The sequence below is a fragment of the Thyridium curvatum genome, assembly GCF_004353045.1.
Source record: "Thyridium curvatum strain D216 chromosome Unknown NODE_39_length_367864_cov_79.813791, whole genome shotgun sequence".
In the NCBI taxonomy this organism is placed as follows: domain Eukaryota; kingdom Fungi; phylum Ascomycota; class Sordariomycetes; order Thyridiales; family Thyridiaceae; genus Thyridium; species Thyridium curvatum.
In genome coordinates, this window is record NW_022156794.1 from 91,067 (window position 1) to 111,199 (window position 20,133).

Sequence of the window (20,133 nt, forward strand, 5' to 3'; positions counted from 1 at the left end):
GGCTCTGGTGATTGGCCGTTTCTACCTCAGCTTCATACCTTGCCCCACACTCACTTGCCTTCCCGTTCGATTGGTCCAGCCGTTTGGCGGGGGAGATGGTCGCCCAGGACCTGGCCTAATCAAGGACCTTTTTTTCCGGCTACAACACGGCAGTGATGACCTCGCCGGAAGAGTCATCCTTTGTTCCAATTGACTCTTTACAGCGCGACTGTCCTCCACCAAGGACGCTGCAATCCTTTGTCCAAAATGCCTGGGTCTCGAGAACAATGAAATATGTATAATAGTGCCTCTTCTTTTCAACGAGCCTTTTGGCTCTGCCGCTCTTTTCATCACTCCTTTGCATCCCTCCACCCTGCGCAACTACGAGCAGACATGTTCAGCCCGCACTTCCTTGTCGTCAGCTTGGGCAACCCAGCGCCTTACCTCGACACCCTCCACTCGGCCGGCCACATCGTCCTAGACGCTCTCCAGCAGCAATTACGCGACGCGCAGCCGCCCTTTGCCTCCGAGCGGCGCGGGAAGAAGTCCTGCCAGACCTCCAACGGACCGAAATACACTCTCGTAAAGAGCCCGACTTTGATGAACGTCTGCGGGCCCTGGCTGGCCAAGACTTGGAAAGAGACGCTCGCCGACCAGAACCTGACGCCCGAAGAGCTCGGCTTGGTCCTCGTGCACGACGACCTAGAAGAAGACCTAGGCGTGGTCAAGATCAGGAAGTGGGACCGCAGCCACAGGGGCCACAACGGGGTCAAGAGCGTCAACGCCAGCCTGCGGGGTGCAGACTACAAGGGCGCGAGGTGGGCGAGGATATCTGTCGGCATCGGCAGGCCTGGCGAGCGAGATCGCTCGACTGTGTCGGACTACGTGTTGCGAAGGACTACCCAGCGTGAGAGGTCGGTCCTGGCGGAGCAGGGGTGCACAGGGGTGCTGGAACGGCTGCTCGAGCTGGAAGCGCAGTGGGAACAAGACGTGAAGCAGAAGCAGAGGCTTGAGGAAGGCCAACCTCGCCTGTAGACTTGACTTTTTGATATGTGATACCCCCAAATCGATTGCTTTCCGTCAGGTGTCACCACCTCCCTCTGCATGAATGCTTGACATCACAAGTAGACTGCACGGGGCCTTATAGTGCCAGCATGATGCGCTCCGTATATTGCCAATGGCGAGGATCCTACCTAGGTACTTGGGCTATGGGAAGTCAAGGTCGATAGCATATCTATTGTTCTCGGGTGTCAAATAGAAGCTCACACTTCAGCAGTCCTACCGGTGTCTTTGAAGCAAAGACTGATGGTGTACTGAGAATTCTCACACCGGCAGCCCGCGATGCCCAAGTTCGCCCGGCCGAGCCACATTGTCTCCGAGACGGGCGATGGATTTGGCCGGCTGGAAGAGTGGACCAGGATTTAGTCTGCGCGTGCCAATCAAATGCCAGGATGGCTCGGTCTGATGTGGTCGCATTCAGGAACACTCCGCAGGTCAAGCTACGGAGTATTAACACGGCCGCGACGATGAGCGTGATCAGACCGCAGATATGTACATATATAAGGGGGCGCAGGTTATTCTTCTCCCGGCTCATATGCCGCACTATACCGCGTTACTAGTTGATCAGAGCCACCAGAGACGAACCAGTGGCCTCGGCTCACTTACTTCCATCTACCACCTAACGGGCAAAGAAGTAAACATTTGCATCGTGTGGACGCCATGGCCAAGGCAGGAAGCATACTCATCACCGGCGCCAACGGCGGTCTAGGCTCGTCTATCGTCTCTCGTGTCGTCTCGTCCGGCCTGGGCAGTCGATATCACGGTATCTACACGGTGCGTACCCCGAAAGGCGCCGAGCCAGTGCGAGCATCGATCGAAAAGTGCAATCGGCGACGACCGCAGCACACATACGACTTTGTAAATCTCGATCTGTCGTCACTGGACTCGACTCGCGCCTGCGCTCGAGACATCAACGGGCGTGTCGCCGACGGCTCCCTGCCTCGCATCCGCGCCTTGGTCCTCAACGCGGGTTACCAGGAGAGCACGACGCTAGAGTTCAGCGACGATGGTTTCGACATGACGTTCCAGGTCAATTTTCTCTCCCACTTTCTGTTCACGCTCATGGTCCTCCAGAGCATGGACAAGGAAAAGGGGCGTGTGATGGTTGTGGGAAGCTGGTCGCATGAGTAAGTTGTTTCTGAAAGACGTGGCATTCTCAAACGGAGTATTCTAACAGGTGCCCTGATGTAGTCCCAGCGACCCCAGGAATAAGGTTGGTCCCGTAAGTGAGGCTTTCAAGGGGATGGATACTTTATTCTCGACCACCGAAGCCCTTGCCCGCGGGACCTGGAGCACGCCGCAGGAAGATCCGACTTTATGTAGCGGATTCCGAAGATACGGAGCCTCCAAGCTGTGCGAACTCCTTTTCATGTAAGAATGGGCCCTATCATTGTGGCCTCTCGATACGCGGTGAACTGACGATCCATGACCCAAAGGCACGAACTGGCAGCTCGACTTGCCAAGGATCCCGAGCTGTCCAACATCACCATCGCCGGCCTGGATCCAGGCGCCATGAGTACTGGCTTGTTGCGTCGTGGCTCTTGGTTCATGACCACCATCGGCGCTCCCCTCCTCAGGATCGGCGCCGTCGCCACGACGTACTTCAGCCCCAATGGTATGTTCAGGACGACGGACAAGTCGGCAGCTGACGCACTGCGCGCGAGCTTTGACGTCGAGGGCGAGAAGGGCAAGGCGCTCTACTTCAACGGCAGCGAGTTGTGCGACACAAGCGCAGAGGCGAGGGACGAGGCCAAGAGGGGGATGCTATGGACGGATAGTGTGGGATACGCGCAGATCAAAGCAGGGGATACTGCCCTTGCGCACTGGCAATGACTGGGGAATCTACTATGGTCTTACACACAGTTCCTTCTGAAATCCGCATAAAGGCCCGTCTTTCCATGAAATCTCGGAGCAGTCTCCGAGGATGCCAAGGCCAGCTTCGTAAAAGTAAGGGTAGTGGATGATCGAGAATCAAGAAGATCAAATGGTGACATGGTGTGACGGCCATGCCATTCCGTCGGCAGCAATGGAAGATGCCGTCAGTCGCAGACTGGACCAGCTTGCCTGGCTGGCCGATCATTTTGTAACCAGGATTTCCTAGTCTCGGCGCATGAGTTAAATGAAAGGGTAGTGCGGCCTAATTAATGGATGCCTGGTTCTCGGTACCATTCGATCGACCGCGTCTTGTTGGATGCGGCAGCAGTGGATCTATATCTGGAACTACAAATTGATTGCGACGAGGGACCCAGTTTCTCCAACCGCCTTCTCCAATTTCTTGCCAGAATGAAGCATGTTCGCCGCCGGGGCAGGTTAGCTATGGGAGCCATCACAACATCACTGCCGCTTACATCATGGTACAAGACAGTTAGGGTCCAGGGAGAATGTAACCGTCTTGCGGAACAGAGAGGCGCATATTCCGCCGACTCTCCTCCGAGATGTCGACTGTGAGTCTGTGAACCCCTCACCAAGCCAACCCCGGACCTCGTGGCGCGCGCGTTGACCCCCATGGGAAACCCCACACAAGGCGCCCGGCATTGGAGCTGTTCCTTTCAGGGATATTCAGGAACGTGGCCTCCGAGATTGAACATCACCTGCAGTCCTGCACCACTCCATCCGTCCCCCTCGGGTTACATCGCTCCGACACAAGCTTAACAGTCCAGGGTTGTGTGTCTGTTTGTGGTGAGATCCAGCCTTGGAAGCACTGGCCATGTCCGGCAAGCTGTGTCCTAGTCTCCTTGGCGTGGTTTTTTTATCGAAGAGAATTTCCGTAGAGCCTTGTGATTCGTACCTTTCCATGTGATACAGAGCCAGTCAGGGCCACGGGGCCAATCCGGGCAATGCACCATCACCACGGACCCAAGCCATCTTGTCGATCACCCACACGGAATAACTCTCTCCCATCCTTCACAGAGCTAATGCCCTCTAAAGGGTACTGGGCCTCCAGGCTTGTGGTGGGTTTCCCCACGACAGGGCCGGACGAGCAGTCTGCAGACGCGGAGTGGCGAGTCTTGGTCCGAGAGCACACCCAAATTTCTTCCTCTCAGCTACGGGAGCCCAGGGATTGCATCCCGTAGATCCGATAGTGCCATCGTGTGGCTTCCGGTGCAGTTTTGGAAGGAGCTTGCTTTAGTATAAAGACAATTGTTACCCCTTCTCGTCATCGAGTGTTTGTTCCGGGACAGTCACTCACACCAGCATCAGCCCTGTCCATAAGAGCCTGGCATTGACACCTCTTGCACAATGGCCGCCCGAAAGCTCCTCCTTGCAGCTGCGCTCAGCACTGTTGCCCTTTCCGCTCCCCTCGATGAGCGCCAGAACTGCGGTTCTCAATGGTAAGATTCTCTGGGCACTTATGACAGCTTCCCTACTCATCATTCCATACTCCTATACTGACTAGATACTAGGGCCCAATGCGGTGGCATCGGCTTCAATGGCCCAACTTGCTGTGCCTCTGGCAGGTGAGTGGGAAAATGCATCCCTCTATAAGGGGTTGAATTCTGACAAGAGGATGTAGCACTTGCGTGAAGCAGAATGACTACTACTCTCAGTGCCTGCCTGGTCAACAGGTGCGCGCACTCCAACGCTTTCAAGCCTATCACTCACCAGACACTGACTGAATGATCGCAAAAAGGTGACGAGCAATCCTTCTACCCCTACCAGCACGGCGCCGGCGACCACCAAGCCCACCCAGCCGCCAACGACGACGAAACCCGGTAATGGCGGCACCACCACCACCGCTCCCGGCGGTGGCGGCTCTGTTGGCTACACTGGCAACCCCTTCCAGGGCGTCCAGCTGTGGGCCAACAACTTCTACGCCTCCGAGGTCAGCACTCTGGCCATGCCGTCTCTGAGCGGCCCCATGGCCACCAAGGCGGCTGCTGTCGCCAAGGTCCCGAGCTTCCAGTGGCTGTACGTATCATTCTTCATTTGTTCCCTCCCTCGGAAACCCCCAAAGGATCGCACACTGACAAGCCGACAACAGCGACACCCGCGCCAAGGTGCCCATGATGTCCGACACCCTGAAGGACATCCGCGCCGCCAACAAGGCCGGCGCGAGCCCGCCCTACGCCGGCCAGTTCGTCGTCTACGACCTGCCCGAGCGCGACTGCGCGGCCGCGGCCTCCAACGGCGAGCTCTCGCTGGCCGACGGCGGCGTGGACAAGTACCACGACTACATCAACTCGATCCGCGACGTGGTCAAGGAGTACTCGGACGTGCGCATCCTGCTCGTCATCGAGCCCGACAGCCTGGCCAACCTCATCACCAACCTCAACGTGCAAAAGTGCGCCAACGCCAAGTCGGCCTACCTCGAGCTGACCGACTACGCGCTGCGCACGCTCAACCTTCCCAACGTGGCCATGTACATGGACGCGGGCCACGCGGGCTGGCTCGGCTGGGACGCCAACCTGAGCCCCGCGGCGCAGATGTTCGCCGACGTCTACTCCAAGGCCGGCAAGCCCGCCGCCGTGCGCGGGCTCGCCACCAACGTCGCCAACTACAACGGCTGGAACCTGACGTCGGCGCCCTCGTACACGCAGGGCAACAAGAACTACGACGAGATCCACTACGTGCAGGCCATCTCGCCGCTGCTGCGCAGCGCCGGCTTCGACGCCCACTTCATCACCGACACGGGCCGCAGCGGCAAGCAGCCCACGGGCCAGCAGGCGTGGGGCGACTGGTGCAACGTCATCGGCACCGGCTTCGGCATGCGCCCGACGGCCAACACGGGCCTCGACGTCGAGGACGCCTTCGTCTGGATCAAGCCCGGCGGCGAGTGCGACGGCACCTCGGACAAGAGCGCCGCGCGCTACGACTACCACTGCGGCCTGAGCGACGCGCTCCAGCCGGCTCCCGAGGCTGGGTCTTGGTTCCAGGCCTACTTTGAGCAGCTGCTCACCAACGCGAACCCTCCTTTCTAAAGGGTGTGTCGGGAAGATGATGGCAGACCGTGGCCATGATACTCATCATACGGGCTGCAAGTCGTTGTGAGGGGAGCCAGGGGGGCAAAAAAATGAACCGCAAGTTGCCGGGGGACAGATGGTGCTGCTCCCGCCTACCTTTCTTCATTGTATATATTCTTGGACAAGTTGTGCTTGACGTCCACATTCATTGCACAAGTAGAAAATTGCATCGTAAAGAACCATACCTTGACCTGTCCCTGATCGCGAATACGCCTAGCTGATATCCAGAGCACCTGTTGTTCCTTTTCAAATCCTCCTTGCGGACCAGAGTATACCATTCAGAATGTGCGCCATAAAAGTCTCATCCGTGTACGCCTCGTCAAAGTGGCCCAGGGCCGTGTAGAAAGACCGCATCCCGTCAACCTCGCGACACCACGCCAGCGGGTGGTCCTCGCCCATCGTGCCGCCCTCGAAGGACGACTCGTCGCAGGTGAGCAGCACGTGGTTGTTGTCCCGCGGGTTCGTGTGGAAGTTGTACCACTCGTCGTACCACTTCCACTCGAGCGCACCTCCCTCCGCCGGCTTCTCCATGCTGCTGAGTCCCTTACCCCGGGCCAAGATGGGGTGCTCCGGATCCGCGACACGCACGACGCCCCACTGGGGCTCCGGGTGGCCCGCGAACGCGGCGCCGATCAGACCGCGGGCGTACCACCCGTCCCCGTCGACCGCGTTGCCGCTCCCGCCCTCGCCAGGCGGCATCCCCGCCGCGGCGCAGTGGATCCCGACGATCCCGCCGCCGGCGCGCGCGTACGCCCTCAGGGCCGCGAGCTCGGCCGCGTCGAGGAAGTCGCCCGAGGTCTGCAGCAGCACGACGACGTGGTACTCGGCGGGCGAGATGCCGAGCAGGTCCCGGGAGTCCTCGGTGGCGTGGGCGACGACGGGCACCGAGGACGTGGAGCCGAGGCGGTGCAGGGCGGCGATGCCGGAGGGGATCGACTCGTGGCGGTAGCCGGCCGTCTTGCTCAGGACCAGGACGCGGACGGCGGCCGGGTAGAACGGCTCGTGGTCGGCCGAGCCCGCGCCGTTGTCGTTGTCGTCCATCGCGACGCGCACAACGGAAAGAGGTCGGTTTGCGCAGTCAGAGAGACCCTAGAGTGGTATTGTGTGTGTGTGTGTGTGTGTGTGTTGTTGCTGTTGCTCGGTTTGAGAGCGCGATTCCGTCTTGTGTAGTTTTTCACATGGTCGACATGACGTCTGAGAGTTTCGGTGGGTACTACTATGTAGTGTATGTAGTTAGTTGAACGAGAGAGAAAAGAGATTAGCCAAACATTCTGGCAGATTACTTTTGTACTTTGAGCCAAGTGCGGGGGATCTCGAAACCGTTGAGACTGGCTGAGCCACTTTGCAAGCGAAAGCACATGTTGCCGGCGGTTCGTTCGCAAATGTGACGCGCGGTAAGCCGCGGGCATCAAAAATGCACGAGTGACAGAGCCTGCAGGCGGGAGTTACTATTGGTTGATTATTGACGTCACTTGCAGCCCTTTTGCTCTTTGTCTTAGAGCACTCAGTCACTCGCTGGCATGTATTGGTCTCTTTGCCAAGAACAGCTCTCACATGCACCACCGGCTTCACCGGCTCTCTCACTCAACACAATGGAGGCTAAAGATAATATTATTTGTGTAGTAGTATAGTCATTACGCCAATGCTCGTGATCCCTGCTTTATAGTTGCGTTGCGATGAGGTATGCGATATGTGCGGGTGTGTGTGTGTTCCTCTGCGCTGCGTTGTCCTGTCCTCCATGAAGGTATGCTATCCGCCCAAGACCGACTTGAAGTGACTGGCCTGGGACAATGTAGCCTCTGATATAGTGTATGGCCTAGTGACTTTCGCTGGGTCGGTTGTGATGGGGTGCCCAGTCGGCCCTGTTCTTGCGCCGTGATTCACACCAGGAATTGCCGATCGGCTAGTTGTATATCCGTATAAATAGGCCTGGAATGTCTCTATTCGTTCTCCGGCAGCCCCGGACTGTTGTGCCGATTCTCTGAATGTGTGGCTTCCGAGATGTCATGTCGGCTGTGTTTAAAGAAGTACTGACATGATGAATATATAGAGTGGTCATCATGTTTTGCCCCAAGGGCCTTTCATAGCTCGAACTTCTGCATCTTGCGCAACCTCGCACCAAACTTGTAGAAGAAGAGAGGCATGGGCACCAGCCCAACGCAGATGAAACCCAGCAGGCTGTTGCCCCATCCGAGCCCCAGGGTCCGGTACATGGGCGGGCCCGCCAGCGGCAGCAGCGCGCCGACCAGACTCCGGCAGACCATGTTGGCCGCGAAGGCCGAGGCGGCGTACATGGGGTACGAGTCGACGAGGTACGTCGCGACGGCCATGAAGACGCCGAGGCAGCCGAGGCCGTAAGGCGCGAGGGCCAGCACGGCCCAGATCCAGTGCGTCTTGTAGTAGGCGCACCAGCCGTACCAGAAGAAGGTGATGGGCATGAAGAAGCCGAAGAAGAGGCTGAGCGGCAGGCGCATCTCGGGCTCGAACTTGCCGTCGTTGGCGCGCGCCAGCCGCACGACCGACCTGTCGCTGTACAGCGTCATGATGACCCAGCCGACCAGGTTGGCCGCGCCGAGGGACAGGTAGACGAGCCCCGTGCTGCCGACGCTGAAGCCGTACTGCTGCATGAACACGGTCGGGATCGTCGTGAACAGCAGGTAGAGGACGCCGTAGGTGAAGGCGATGTAGACGGACAGCAGGGAGACGATGGGCGAGAGGAAGAGCAGCTTCAGCGGCCGGGTCAGGCCGTTCATGAGGATCTGGAAGGCGGTCTGGGTCTCGGCGCGGCTCTGGTAGCAGCTGCGGAGGTCGTCCCGGTTGAGCTCCTTCTTCATCCGCTGCACCTTGCGATGGATGAGCAGTCGATGGCTCGTCTCGGAGCCGAAGATCTCCATGGCCACGGTGATGGGGACCGCGATGATGAGTACGATCCAAAAATCCCACCTCCAGCCCAGCTTCGACTCGGTCAGGTAGCCACCGATCAGTGGACCAATAGTCGGGCCTGAAAAGAAGTCAGCACTACTTGCGCAAGAGAGCTCGATCGCCGCGAGGGTCACGCCAGAACGCACCAATGATAGGGCCGAGCGTCCACATGCCCATCGCAAACCCGCGCTCCTGAGGACGAAACAGGTCGCCGACGATACCGGCACCCAGCGTCATGCAGCCAGCTCCGCCCAGGCCGGCGAAGAAGCGAAAGACGATGAGGGACGCGATGTTGGGCGCCAGCGCACACCCGATCTGCCAGACGCAGAAGTTGGCGTTGGCCGCGCCGAGCACGATCTTGCGGCCGTAGATCTCGGACAGTGGCGCCAGGAAGAGGGGGCCGACGACGTAGCCGAGCAGGTAGATGCTGACGGTCATGGTGCCGACGATGGTGTCCGAGTTGTGGAACTCGCGCCCGAGCGCCGCGATGCCCGGCGACAGGATGGACGACGCGAACGGTGTCAGCAGCGTGATAGCTGCCAGCATGGTCACGAGGAGCCACTTCTTCCACTTGGGGAAGTTGAGCGGCATCTCCGGGTCGTCCTGGGACTCCCAGCCGACGATGCCCTCGTCGAGATTCGTGACGGGGATCGGCTCGATGCGGATGCCGCCTTTCTTAGAGCGTCTCGTGCTGACTCTGCTGAGGATGCGCGACGCTCGACTTCGGCGGCTGCTGCGCGACTCGATGCGGCGAAGACTCTCGACATCATGTGCCTGTTGCAGCTATGGATCAGTATGCGCACGCACGTGGTAGTTTCGCAGCAGTAGGTCATGGCTTGGCGGAGACATACCTTTGACAACCGCCGATCAAGGGAATAGCCCGGCACTGCAACCTCGATGTCTTCTAGATCGATATCGGCATTCGGATCTTCGACCTCCACGATGTCATCCTCGTCCTCGTCGCTGTAGTCGGCTCCGGCGTCCTGGACCTCCTCCACCTCCTTCTTGTTGCCGTGGCTGACATCGCCGCTTAACGTCGAGGCGGCTGTGGTCGGCGGAGTCCTCTCCGAGTCGGTCGTGGTACCCATGCCGGCGGGAGGGGCGTTAGCCGCAGCAGGACCGGCGGCGTGCTTTTCTTCATCTGCCATGGCCTGGTCTGCAGCGTGCGCGCGCGGGGAGGCTTGGCGAGCAGATCGTGGACAGCGGGAAAGGAGACCAAACCAAGACGAGGCGAAGAAATTAGGGGAAGACGGGCTGAAGGGGGGGGCGCCAACCTTGGGGAGGTTTTACAAAATCGTCACTGCCCTTGTCCACGGTCCGGTTTTTATTTGCCGTGGCTCGCGTGGGTCAACAAGCAAGCACCAGGCGAGGAAGCAAATGGGCGGCGGCCCAACTAGAAGGGGAAAGGAGTCTCTGGGGCGGCGCGATGTCAGGATAGTCTAACTCCACTCGGCCGTCCGCAAATGCCCCGGGAACACTGACCCGAGGTTTGTAATCGTCACATTAGTTTACGAGGGGAACAATCACACAGAAGCGTGCGGGGAACCGTCTGCTTAAGAGCTGCTCCAGCCGCGTGTGGTCATTGTGCACATAGCGAACCCATTGGAGGAACATTGAGCGAGAACCTCAAACCAGCAACATGGACAACTGCTCCGCTGTGTGTGGGATGTGTGCTGTATTTCGTTATTTTTGTGCAAGCATGCTACCAAGTATCGGATGCTGATCGGAGCGTGCCCACTCCAATCCCTGCTTCTCCCCCGCTGCTGAACAGCCATTCCCGGAGAGGTTGTATTCCCGGTGGAGATGTGTTGAAGTGGTTGCAGAACGATGCTTGGACCGCCCGTACTTGCAGGTATGTGCTCCCTAATGGGCGGGCTCTGTGCCTTGCGCTGCATCGCGCATCATGCTGCTTTGTGAACTGCAAACGGTCGAGGCTAGATGCGGTTGTTGGCGGGTTTATTCTCTCTTACGCAAGGAGGCAAGGAGGCTTCTGCGGGGGACGACTCGGACCGGTGTGATTTGGCTCCTCGACCGACATGGGATGTGCAAATGTGCGAACATGTCAATCTGACTGCATGTGGCATCCATGTGTCCGTTCGCTGATCCTAAGCGCACAGATGGGGCTGTGACTGGGACAAGCGAAGGACCTGTACAAGTACAGGGATTGCTTCCGATCCCGGCTGCAAGGATGTAGTTTGGTTTGGTAAATATGCACATATTTTAGCGACAAGTTATTCGACAGCTTCGGAGTTGATCAACATGCAATTATAGTTGAGACCAACGACCTGCCCGTCCAAGACAGCATCAACGTCCCACCAAGGTAACGAATAATAAGATCATGCAACAAACCCTTGAACTTGCTGACCAATGAATAGTCGATAGTTGGGTAAGTCAACGAGGAGATGAATCCCATCGAAGATAGAAGAATCGCAAGAATCAAAGTCCAAGCCCCAGCCGTCATAACATCGTGTATTCAAGCTCGGAGCCCTACACAACAGGGGTGAGTATCGAGGTTTCTCATTTCGCCTCTCCTCCAGTCAGTCCTTCTTGGTATCTCATTCGCGGTAAATCGATACATGGAAGAGCTAGCGTTTGGCCGCAGGCCTTGAACGGCACCAGACGCGACTGAACAGGCAGATCTCATCAAAGTGTTTCGATGCGATCGGATCCTTTTCCATTCCTTGCAATCACACACGGGTTGCAAACAGCAATAGACTAGCAGCAGCTCTTGTAGAAAGATAGGGTGCCGTGGCAGCACGAGCAGCCGAGGTTCAAGTAGCCGCCGCGCAGCCCCGTCACCTCCTCGTTGTCCGTTGAAGGCTGCGGCTCGGCTTTCTGTTGTGGACTGGTCAGCCAACCATCTCAAACATGAATGACGCTGCGCCAACGAGTCCCGGGGGGCACACTCACAGGCTGCTCTGTGACAACACTCTTCTGATCCTTGGGGGTTTGCGCCGCCTGCATGGGCGGCTCCATCTTCGGCGCCTGCGAGTTCGGCATCTTCCTAAGGGGGAACGCGATTGGTCGCAACTTAGTGAGGGTGTTGGGTGAGATTGTCGCAAAGTCGCGCAGTCGATGGTGGTGAAGTCGCGATTGAATCGGTACGAGGTCCTGACCACGGCGACAATGCCCGTGCCTGAATTGACGTCGAAGAGGGTGTCTGGGCAATGCCAAGATGCCACACGGGAGCCAAAGAAGTCGCACAAAGAGGGTAGTTATACTTTTCCCAGAGACTCTTCCCACCCCAGCTCCCTCTCTTGTCTTTTCTTCAGCCCCGTGGGCCTCCCTTGGAGACCAGACCGCTGGCTCGATGGCTTGTCGACGGTTTGGTGTTGGCTAGCCCGCGTTGGCAATAGTCTCGTCTATTTGCAAGGCGCAGATTGGCTGCGATGCGCCACGGGCTCCCAACGGTGGTCGTTAGTCTGGCCTTGGCAACCCTCAGCTTCAGGGTCCCCTACTTTTTCGGGACAAGCTATTCTGTGCATGGGCGGCAGCGAAGAACGTGGGCTGGAGTCAAATTGCTTGGCGGCCTCCTGCGCGAGGCCTCACGGCTGAGGCCGATGGGCGATGCTCATCAGACTATAGATGGCTAAGTATAGACTGCATGGTTCGGGATGTGTGCCATCATTGCATTCCTGAAGTGACTAGCTGTTGTTGACAGTCACGAGCTAGTGATGCGTGTCCATCGCATCACGTATTGAGTGCTAGAATGTACGATACTGGCTTTGAGTCCTTTTCTTTCAGCATCGAGGTCTTGCATTAGAGACTTTGAATGGCTTCCTAAAACTGCTTCGAAGCTTCATAGATGTGTCTATGCTCTTCACGTAGCCTCCGCGCCAAGCAACTCCGTCGCCGCGGCCGTAAACTCGTCTCGGAACTGCAACTTGTCCACCCAGTCCTGGGGTATCGCGCCGACCCCATCTCGCGCTCCCAGCAGTCCGCCCGCAATGGCCGCGTTCGTATCCGTGTCCTTGCCGATCCTCACGACATCGACCAGGACGTCCACCAGAGTCCTCGGGTCCAAGACGGCTGCTATCGCGATGGAGAGGGACTCGAGAACGTAGCCAGATGCCTTCCCGGGCAAGGACGCGCCGGGACCTTTCTCGGCCAGCTCCTGAACCGACAGGCGCGTCCCCGCTCTGATGGCGCCCACCACGACGGGCTTTGCAGGTTCCTTCTCCAGCTCCTTGGCGACGTCGAGACCGGCAGCTACCGCTCCCTCGGGCGACTCGCCTCGCACAAGCGCGGCGACGATGACATTGTACGCGGCGCAGGCGACCGTGCAGCGGGTGTCGTCGTGCGTCACGGCGGAGATGATCTGCGACTCGGCTATCATCTTGTCGCGGTCGTCCTGGAACAGCGCCGTCGGGATGCACCGCATCAGAGATCCGTTGCCAGCTTGATTCGGGCCTGCGCCGGCCTTGGCGGGGTCGCCCGACGCCCTGAACTTGTCGAGGCCGATGCGCGTGGCGGCGCCGAAGTCGACGGGCTCGACGCCGGGCGTGCGGTCGGGCCACCGCCCGTCCATCCAGTCGAGCATGTGCCCGGCCGCGAGCCGCGCGAGGTCGCCGCCCTCCTCCTCCTCGCCGGCCGCCCCGCGGCGACGGACGTCCAGGTAGGCGAGCAGGACGGCGCGGGTGAGGTCCGTGTCGTCGGTGGCGTGGCCGGGCGACCAGCTGAAGGGCCCGCCGCCGATGATGTCGCGCAGGCCGGTCGGGTACCGCTTGCGGATGGAATCCCAGGTGGAGAACTCGAGGGAGGCGCCGAGGGAGTCGCCGGCGTGGACGCCGAGGAGGGCGCCGACTGTGCGCTGCAGGCGTGTCGGAGGGGACGCCATGGTAGAGTGTTGTTGATATGTCTGGTGTTGGATCGAAAGAGAATATTCCCAGTAGCCTCCAGTACTGGTTACCTTAATTTGTCCAGCCCAGCTGACCTTTAGGCATCAAGCAGTTGATGCTGACGGGGCTGAGCTTCCAGTAGATAGCTCGCCCCACACGTGATTCATCCAGGCAACAGAGCATCGAGAACAGCACGCATGGCATTTTGCTTGACGATCAGATCGAATGGATCTGCAAGGTAGAAAAGGTAGTACGGCATTCTTCCCCACGTTTTGTACCTGCAGCGGAAGAGTGCATGCCATCTAGATTGTAGGTCCGCTCAGTTCGGGAGGTGAAAGGCGGCGTGTGCCAGAAAATCCCCCCACCAGCCATGCGACAGGGCTTTGACAAGCATTCGCCAAGCGTGTCGCGGACCGGGTCCGGGTGGTTGGTGGGGGCAGACGGGCTATATATCAGCGTTGAACGGCGATGGCCATTGCAGACGATATGCAGGGACTGCTGTGAGACATCGAAGAGCCCTGCATGGAAGACGACTTGCCCATTGGGCGTGCGAATGTACCGGGGCCAGGGATCATGGTCGATGTGAAGCGAGAGCGATCTCAACCCAATCTACAACTAGTCAACTACCGAATATTAACCTACTCCGTAGTCATTTGCTGGCTAGGCACTCATACCTAGGTACTCAAATCTTGCCTTCACATACCGTTAATTCGTCTATGGCGTAGCTGCGCTGGTCGAGTCCGGATCATTGGTTCCCGAGGCTGCAACTCTCACTCAAGCCGTGACATTTTCGTCGAGTCGGGCTGTTTCTTATCTCTGACACAGCGAGACAAACAGGCTGATAAGCCACGGCGCGCCAAGACAGCCTATACGACCCACCCTGGAAGCTCCAGAGATAAGAAATGCATGGATGACGCTCGGACAGCCAATCACAGCGCGGCGTTTCTCAATGACGGGCCAGGCGCTATCTCCCGCCAATGAGGGAGCGGCAAATCGCGTTTAGAGAGGCCCGAGATAAGGATTTGCTGGCCCCTGAGACATCCCACAATGCCTTTCTCTCAGAGAGAGAGAGAGAGAGAGAGAGAGCGCGTCGTCTCCCAAGTCGCGCCCTGTGTGTCGCCGCCGCCGAATAGAGATGCCTCTCGCCAAACGTTGCCTGAACGAGAAGGTAGGTCGGTGCTGCTGACGCTGCCAACGGGGCCTGTGAGGGCGCTGTGCGACACACCCGACCTCAGGACCGGGCATGGCGTATAAGTAAGTTTCGAGGTGCCACGGCATGCCGCGTCGCCGATGCGAGGTGCTCGCATCTTCCTAGGTACGGGAGTATATGCATCTGCATGTGTGTCTCGCGGAGAGCGCACGCAGTTCCTGCATGGCGCGCATGGGGCGCCTGCGCTGACTCTCCTTAACCTGTTTCGACATTCCACCTCCGCTTCCAACGGTGCGGCTTGGCTTTTCCTTTCATAGGTTCCTTCGTACAAGCATAGCAGTCCTGTACCTATTCCTTCATCCTTCATCCTACGGTCCACTGTACTGCCCGATGAGATCTGTACAAGTAAAGCTCTGCGTGAGATGATATCATGATGAGGGGTTCTCTCCTCTCCTCAGCCTGCCTGCTGACAAGGACTTGAACCCTTCCTCGAATCCTCATGCACGACGGCACGTCCGGAGCAAGCAAGCCACATCATTTCATGAAACCTGGGGGTGATGCGAGGTGCAGAGAGTCTGCCGCCGTGTCTTCCATGCGTCCATCCATCCTTGCTCTGGTTTGCTTTCGCTTGGCTCGCTCTGCTTCCGCTCAGCCCTCGGCCGGGGTCTTGGCTGCTTTGGGAAGTCTGCCCAAGTGAATCCGGGCGCTCTATTCGTTTGCGAGCCGTCTTATCTACGGTGGGTCCCCGCCCGGAGCTTGGCGCAGACTTGGCGTGGCTTTCCCTTGATTATTCGTCCCTAGTCCCGGAATCCCAGGTTCCAACACAAAGGCTAACACGCCCAGAGACTGGCCTGTTTCTCACATTTGTCTCTATCACTCTATCACCGCGACCGGTGCCCCGATAACCACCACAAACTTTGCGTTGGTCATCACCTTATCTCTTGTGCAATGCCCTTACATTTCAGCTTTGTCACTGGTTCGACAACCACCACGGATACTGCGACCTGACATGCCACGCTCAGCCGAGATCCCGGGGGTCTGGGTTCATGGTTTCATCCCGCGCTTCTCCCTGCAGCTTTGATCTTTGTATTTAATCTTATACCCCCCTTCCCCCTTCCCCGTCCGAGTCTTCCTTTTGTGCTTCTCGAATCCCTCACGCCCCTACATATAATCCAGCGGATCCCGCCCCCCCTTTACCAGGTCGCTGCCGATCACCCTCTTGGAGAAGACAAAGTGTCTTAGACCACCTCTTGACACTTTCATCACCTTCACTAGCAGCGTCGCGTCGACTCGCCATCCGCCATCATGTCTGCCGGACCCCTCACAGTCTACAATGGCACCACCGGTGTTGCTGACACCGGAGGCGACTCCCTCACCGAGGACTTGAACATCTACTACTCGGTACGCACCCATCTCAGAAAGCGCACAAACACTCAATGAAATGTCTCATCGCAACTAACAAATACGCAATGGGTAGTCCGGTGACTTTGCCTGGATCATCACCTCCACCGCCCTCGTCCTTCTCATGATTCCCGGCGTCGGCTTCTTCTACTCGGGCCTCGCCCGCCGCAAGTCCGCCCTCGCGCTCATCTGGTTGTCCATGATGAGTATAGCGGTCGTCAGTTTCCAATGGTTCTTCTGGGGCTACTCGCTCGCCTTCTCCCACACGGGCAGCTCCTTCATCGGCGACCTGTCCAACTTTGGTCTGATGAAGACCCTCGGCCAGCCCAGCGTCGGCAGCACCAAGGTCCCCGACCTGCTGTTCTGCATCTTCCAGGGCATGTTCGCGGCCATCACGTAAGACACTACACCATCCGCAAACGAGTCTTCCCCAGCATGCCATCTTGGCTAACAAATATCTGTTTAGTCCTGCCCTCGCCATCGGCGCCGCCGCTGACCGCGGCCGCATGCTCCCCTGCATCGTCTTCATCTTCATCTGGGCCACCATCGTCTACGACCCCATCGCCTACTGGACCTGGAACCCCAACGGCTGGTCCTTCAAGCTCGGCGGTCTCGACTTCGCCGGCGGCACCCCGGTCCACATCTCCTCCGGCGCCGCCGCCCTCGCCTACTCGCTCATGCTCGGCCGCCGCTCCGGCTACAACAAGGTCCGCGGCCTGCCCTACCGCCCCCACAATGTGACTCATGTCGTCCTCGGTACCGTCTTCCTGTGGGTCGGCTGGTTCGGCTTCAACGGCGGCAGCGCCCTCGCCGCCAACCTGAGGGCCGTCATGGCCTGCCTCGTCACCAACCTGGCCGCCTCGGTCGGCGGCATCACCTGGTGCCTGCTCGATTACCGCCTGGAGAAGAAGTGGTCCACCGTCGGCTTCTGCTCCGGCGCCATCGCCGGCCTCGTTGCCATCACGCCCGCCTCCGGCTTCGTCCCCGCCTGGGCTGCCGTCATCTACGGCGTCGTCGGCGGTATCGTGTGCAACTTTGCCACCAAGCTCAAGTTCGTCCTCGGCATTGACGACGCCCTCGATATCTTCGCCGAGCACTGCGTCGGTGGCATTGTCGGCAACCTGCTGACTGGTCTCTTCGCCGCGTAAGCATCACCTTCTAGCCTGTTCCAATGGGAATGTAACTAACACTCGGGTCCTCGCAGTGACTACATCGCACATCTCGACGGTTCCACCACCATCTCCGGCGGCTGGCTCAACCATAACTACATCCAGCTCGCATACCAGCTGGCCGACTGCGTCGCCGGCTTCTCTTACTCCTTCGGCATGACCTGCATCATCCTCTTCCTCATGAACCTCGTGCCCGGCCTGAGCCTGCGCGCCTCGGCCGAGGAGGAGGAGCTCGGCCTCGACGACGGCCAGCTCGGCGAGTTCGCCTACGACTACGTCGAGCTCGCCCGCACCCCCTCCGAGCACAACCTGGCCGAGTCGCACAGCAGCCACACCAGCATCAAGGACGGCAAGACGGCACCGGCCCCCACCGAGAAGGTCACTGCTGCTGTCTAGATGTGGGGAAGCAAAAACACATAAACACGAAATAGATCATCGCTCGTTGTTACGGTTGTGAACTGTGTGAACGCAGTTCTGGGAAGAGCATTAGCGGGTGTTGGGATGCGTATACCTACCTTTTTTGTAATGCTCTTGATACCAATCTGAGTTTTCTAGTATTTGATAATAACAAACTCGGTAAATATTGAAAATGGCCGTCCTGTGCTATCTACTGTATGTGTGGAGAAGGTGTAGTGAAAGCAGACTGGCGATCCCTGCGCCTGTAGCTCGAAATGCCAACATCCTCTCACTTTCACAAGCTGAATAATAATAGACTCCCAGCACCAGCCCACCATGAGCCAGACGGGGGCACTCAAGCGTCCCCGCGCTCATGCCCCGATGTTTCAGCCTTATCTCCAGTAATATGCATCAAGCCTTTGCTCCACAGGTTCCGCCATCGCCATCCTCTACCATTCGATACGCTTGTTGATGTTTGACTCCACGGCCATCCACTGAGTCCCCACATCACCTTGCTTCTCTCGGGCCGAGCCGTTGTATCGACTGTGGCATACCACTTCCTTCAGAGTCTATCACTGGTGTAGACCATCTCTTGACCAAGTGCCAGATCCAGGATACAGACTTGTCACGGTAGATGAAAAAGAGTGAGGAGTAATCAAGAACAGAAAAGGTCACTTCGGTCCACTTCTGTCCACTATCATTTTCTTATGCCCACTCCCAAGAACCAACCTATACACATGACGCTCTCTATGCCGATGCCGTGCTATTCCCCGCAAAGATCTCCAAAGGGAACTGGTCCGCCAGGTGCTGGTAGCCCGCCACGTTGGGATGCAGGTGATCCCCTCCATCGTACTGGCTCGCCAGCTGGCTGCTCGTCGCCGACCCGCCGCTGCCGAGCATCTTGCCAAAGTCGACGACGGCGTCAAACGTCCCGCTCGTCAGGATCCACTGGTTGACCTTCTGCCGCGTCTGCTCCCGCACGGGGCTGGAGTAGCTCTGCCCGCTGCCGCCAAACGGCGTGATGGTCGCGGCGAACACCCGCAAGCCGGCGGCCCTGCAGTCGGCCGCGATGCGCTTCAGGGCGGCGATCAGCTGGTCCCCGACGCGCGACTGCGAGCCCGCGTCCGCGCCGGCCGTGCCGATGTCGTTGACGCCCTCGAAGACCATGACCCACTTCACGCCCTGCTGCCCAATGGCGTCGCGCTTGTACCGGCTCACGAGCGAGGGGCCCAGGCCGTCCTGCAGCACGCGGTTGCCGCCGGCGGCCTGGTTGTTGACGCCGATCTTGGCCGTCGCGGGGGACTTTTGCATGCGGGCGAGGAGGAGGTCGGGCCAGCTTTCCGTCCAGTCTTTTTTTAGCAATGTTCGTTGCATGGAATGTATATTGATATATATGGGGAAAAAGGAGAAAAAGGGGGGTGGTGATGGATCCTTACCGGTTATTCGCGTCGTCGATGCTCCCCCGCCCGTCGGTGATGCTGTCGCCCAGAATGACAAACGCGCTGCTGTCCAGCGGCGCCCATGCCTCCACGACGCTGACCCAGTACCAGTGCTTGGTGCTCGTGCCCGCCACGCTCGACGCGTTGACGTGGTTGCCCTGCTGCATCCAGCTCGTGGTCCTGCTGCCCGGGTGGCCCGTGATGCTGCTTCCCTGCTGCCCCGCCTGCGAGTACAGGCTGACGGTGAGCATGGACTCGGGCGCGACCTTGAAGTCGACGGGGTCCGAGTAGACCACCTTGCCCCTCGGGACAGTCGTCGACGCCTTGCCGCCGTCGAACGTCAGCGCCGTCAGCGTCGAGGTGTCGATGCCGCCGACGCCGGCCTTGCCGCCCGTCGGCAGCGCGAGCGAGGCCGCGGTGATGGGGAGGTCGGAGCCGCCAAAGGTGTTCGAGATCTGGACGCGGATACGGGGGGCGCCGATGGACATGTGTAGTGTCTGCCGGAGGGTGGCGTCCTTGAGTGTCGTGCCGCCTCTCTTCAAAGATGTTAGCTTGTCTCTGCACTGGTTGAGTTTTGACACCACGTGTGACTTACGAAGGGTACAGGCGGCATGTTGTCTGGCTCTACCAGCTGTGGCATTGAGGTCCACGTAGCAACCCAGTGTCCATCGTCGCCGGCTTGGCGAGTGTCGACAGCGAGTCCCGAGCTCGCCGGTGCCGATTGGACGCATGCGGACAAGAGCAGTAGTCCGACCTGGACAAAAGCTGCCGAAGGCAACATATTTCGAAGAAAGACCATGTTTACCAGGCCCAAGTTGC

At 58.7% G+C, this 20,133-nt stretch overlaps 8 protein-coding genes across 8 annotated transcripts; 4 read left to right on the top strand and 4 right to left on the bottom strand.

Moving 5' to 3' along the window:
- Nucleotides 1-372: 372 nt before the first annotated feature.
- E0L32_006701 (uncharacterized protein) lies at nt 373-1,014 on the top strand (the record flags this gene model as incomplete). The annotated part of the gene is made up of 1 exon (XM_031141363.1): nt 373-1,014. The coding sequence occupies one exon, from the start codon at nt 373-375 to the stop codon at nt 1,012-1,014; it is 642 nt and encodes a 213-aa protein (XP_030994532.1).
- A 684-nt stretch (nt 1,015-1,698) lies between these two features.
- Nucleotides 1,699-2,871, top strand: E0L32_006702 (uncharacterized protein; the record flags this gene model as incomplete). The annotated part of the gene is made up of 3 exons (XM_031141364.1): nt 1,699-2,165; nt 2,236-2,409; nt 2,475-2,871. The coding sequence occupies 3 exons, from the start codon at nt 1,699-1,701 to the stop codon at nt 2,869-2,871; spliced, it is 1,038 nt and encodes a 345-aa protein (XP_030994533.1).
- Nucleotides 2,872-4,278: 1,407 nt separating this feature from the next.
- Nucleotides 4,279-5,957, top strand: E0L32_006703 (uncharacterized protein; the record flags this gene model as incomplete). The annotated part of the gene is made up of 5 exons (XM_031141365.1): nt 4,279-4,370; nt 4,443-4,496; nt 4,553-4,604; nt 4,670-4,947; nt 5,021-5,957. The coding sequence occupies 5 exons, from the start codon at nt 4,279-4,281 to the stop codon at nt 5,955-5,957; spliced, it is 1,413 nt and encodes a 470-aa protein (XP_030994534.1).
- A 288-nt stretch (nt 5,958-6,245) lies between these two features.
- E0L32_006704 (uncharacterized protein) lies at nt 6,246-7,359 on the bottom strand (the record flags this gene model as incomplete). The annotated part of the gene is made up of 2 exons (XM_031141366.1): nt 6,246-7,088; nt 7,291-7,359. The coding sequence occupies 2 exons, from the start codon at nt 7,357-7,359 to the stop codon at nt 6,246-6,248; spliced, it is 912 nt and encodes a 303-aa protein (XP_030994535.1).
- Nucleotides 7,360-8,080: 721 nt separating this feature from the next.
- On the bottom strand, nt 8,081-10,069 carry E0L32_006705 (uncharacterized protein; the record flags this gene model as incomplete). Its single annotated transcript, XM_031141367.1, has 3 exons — nt 8,081-9,000; nt 9,068-9,704; nt 9,773-10,069. 3 exons carry the CDS (start codon nt 10,067-10,069, stop codon nt 8,081-8,083), a joined length of 1,854 nt encoding a protein of 617 aa, XP_030994536.1.
- Nucleotides 10,070-12,741: 2,672 nt separating this feature from the next.
- On the bottom strand, nt 12,742-13,758 carry E0L32_006706 (uncharacterized protein; the record flags this gene model as incomplete). The annotated part of the gene is made up of 1 exon (XM_031141369.1): nt 12,742-13,758. The coding sequence occupies one exon, from the start codon at nt 13,756-13,758 to the stop codon at nt 12,742-12,744; it is 1,017 nt and encodes a 338-aa protein (XP_030994537.1).
- A 2,456-nt stretch (nt 13,759-16,214) lies between these two features.
- E0L32_006707 (uncharacterized protein) lies at nt 16,215-17,875 on the top strand (the record flags this gene model as incomplete). Its single annotated transcript, XM_031141370.1, has 4 exons — nt 16,215-16,310; nt 16,387-16,706; nt 16,777-17,454; nt 17,515-17,875. 4 exons carry the CDS (start codon nt 16,215-16,217, stop codon nt 17,873-17,875), a joined length of 1,455 nt encoding a protein of 484 aa, XP_030994538.1.
- Nucleotides 17,876-18,622: 747 nt separating this feature from the next.
- E0L32_006708 (uncharacterized protein) lies at nt 18,623-20,113 on the bottom strand (the record flags this gene model as incomplete). The annotated part of the gene is made up of 3 exons (XM_031141371.1): nt 18,623-19,211; nt 19,312-19,850; nt 19,910-20,113. 3 exons carry the CDS (start codon nt 20,111-20,113, stop codon nt 18,623-18,625), a joined length of 1,332 nt encoding a protein of 443 aa, XP_030994539.1.
- Between the last annotated feature and the right edge of the window lie 20 nt (nt 20,114-20,133).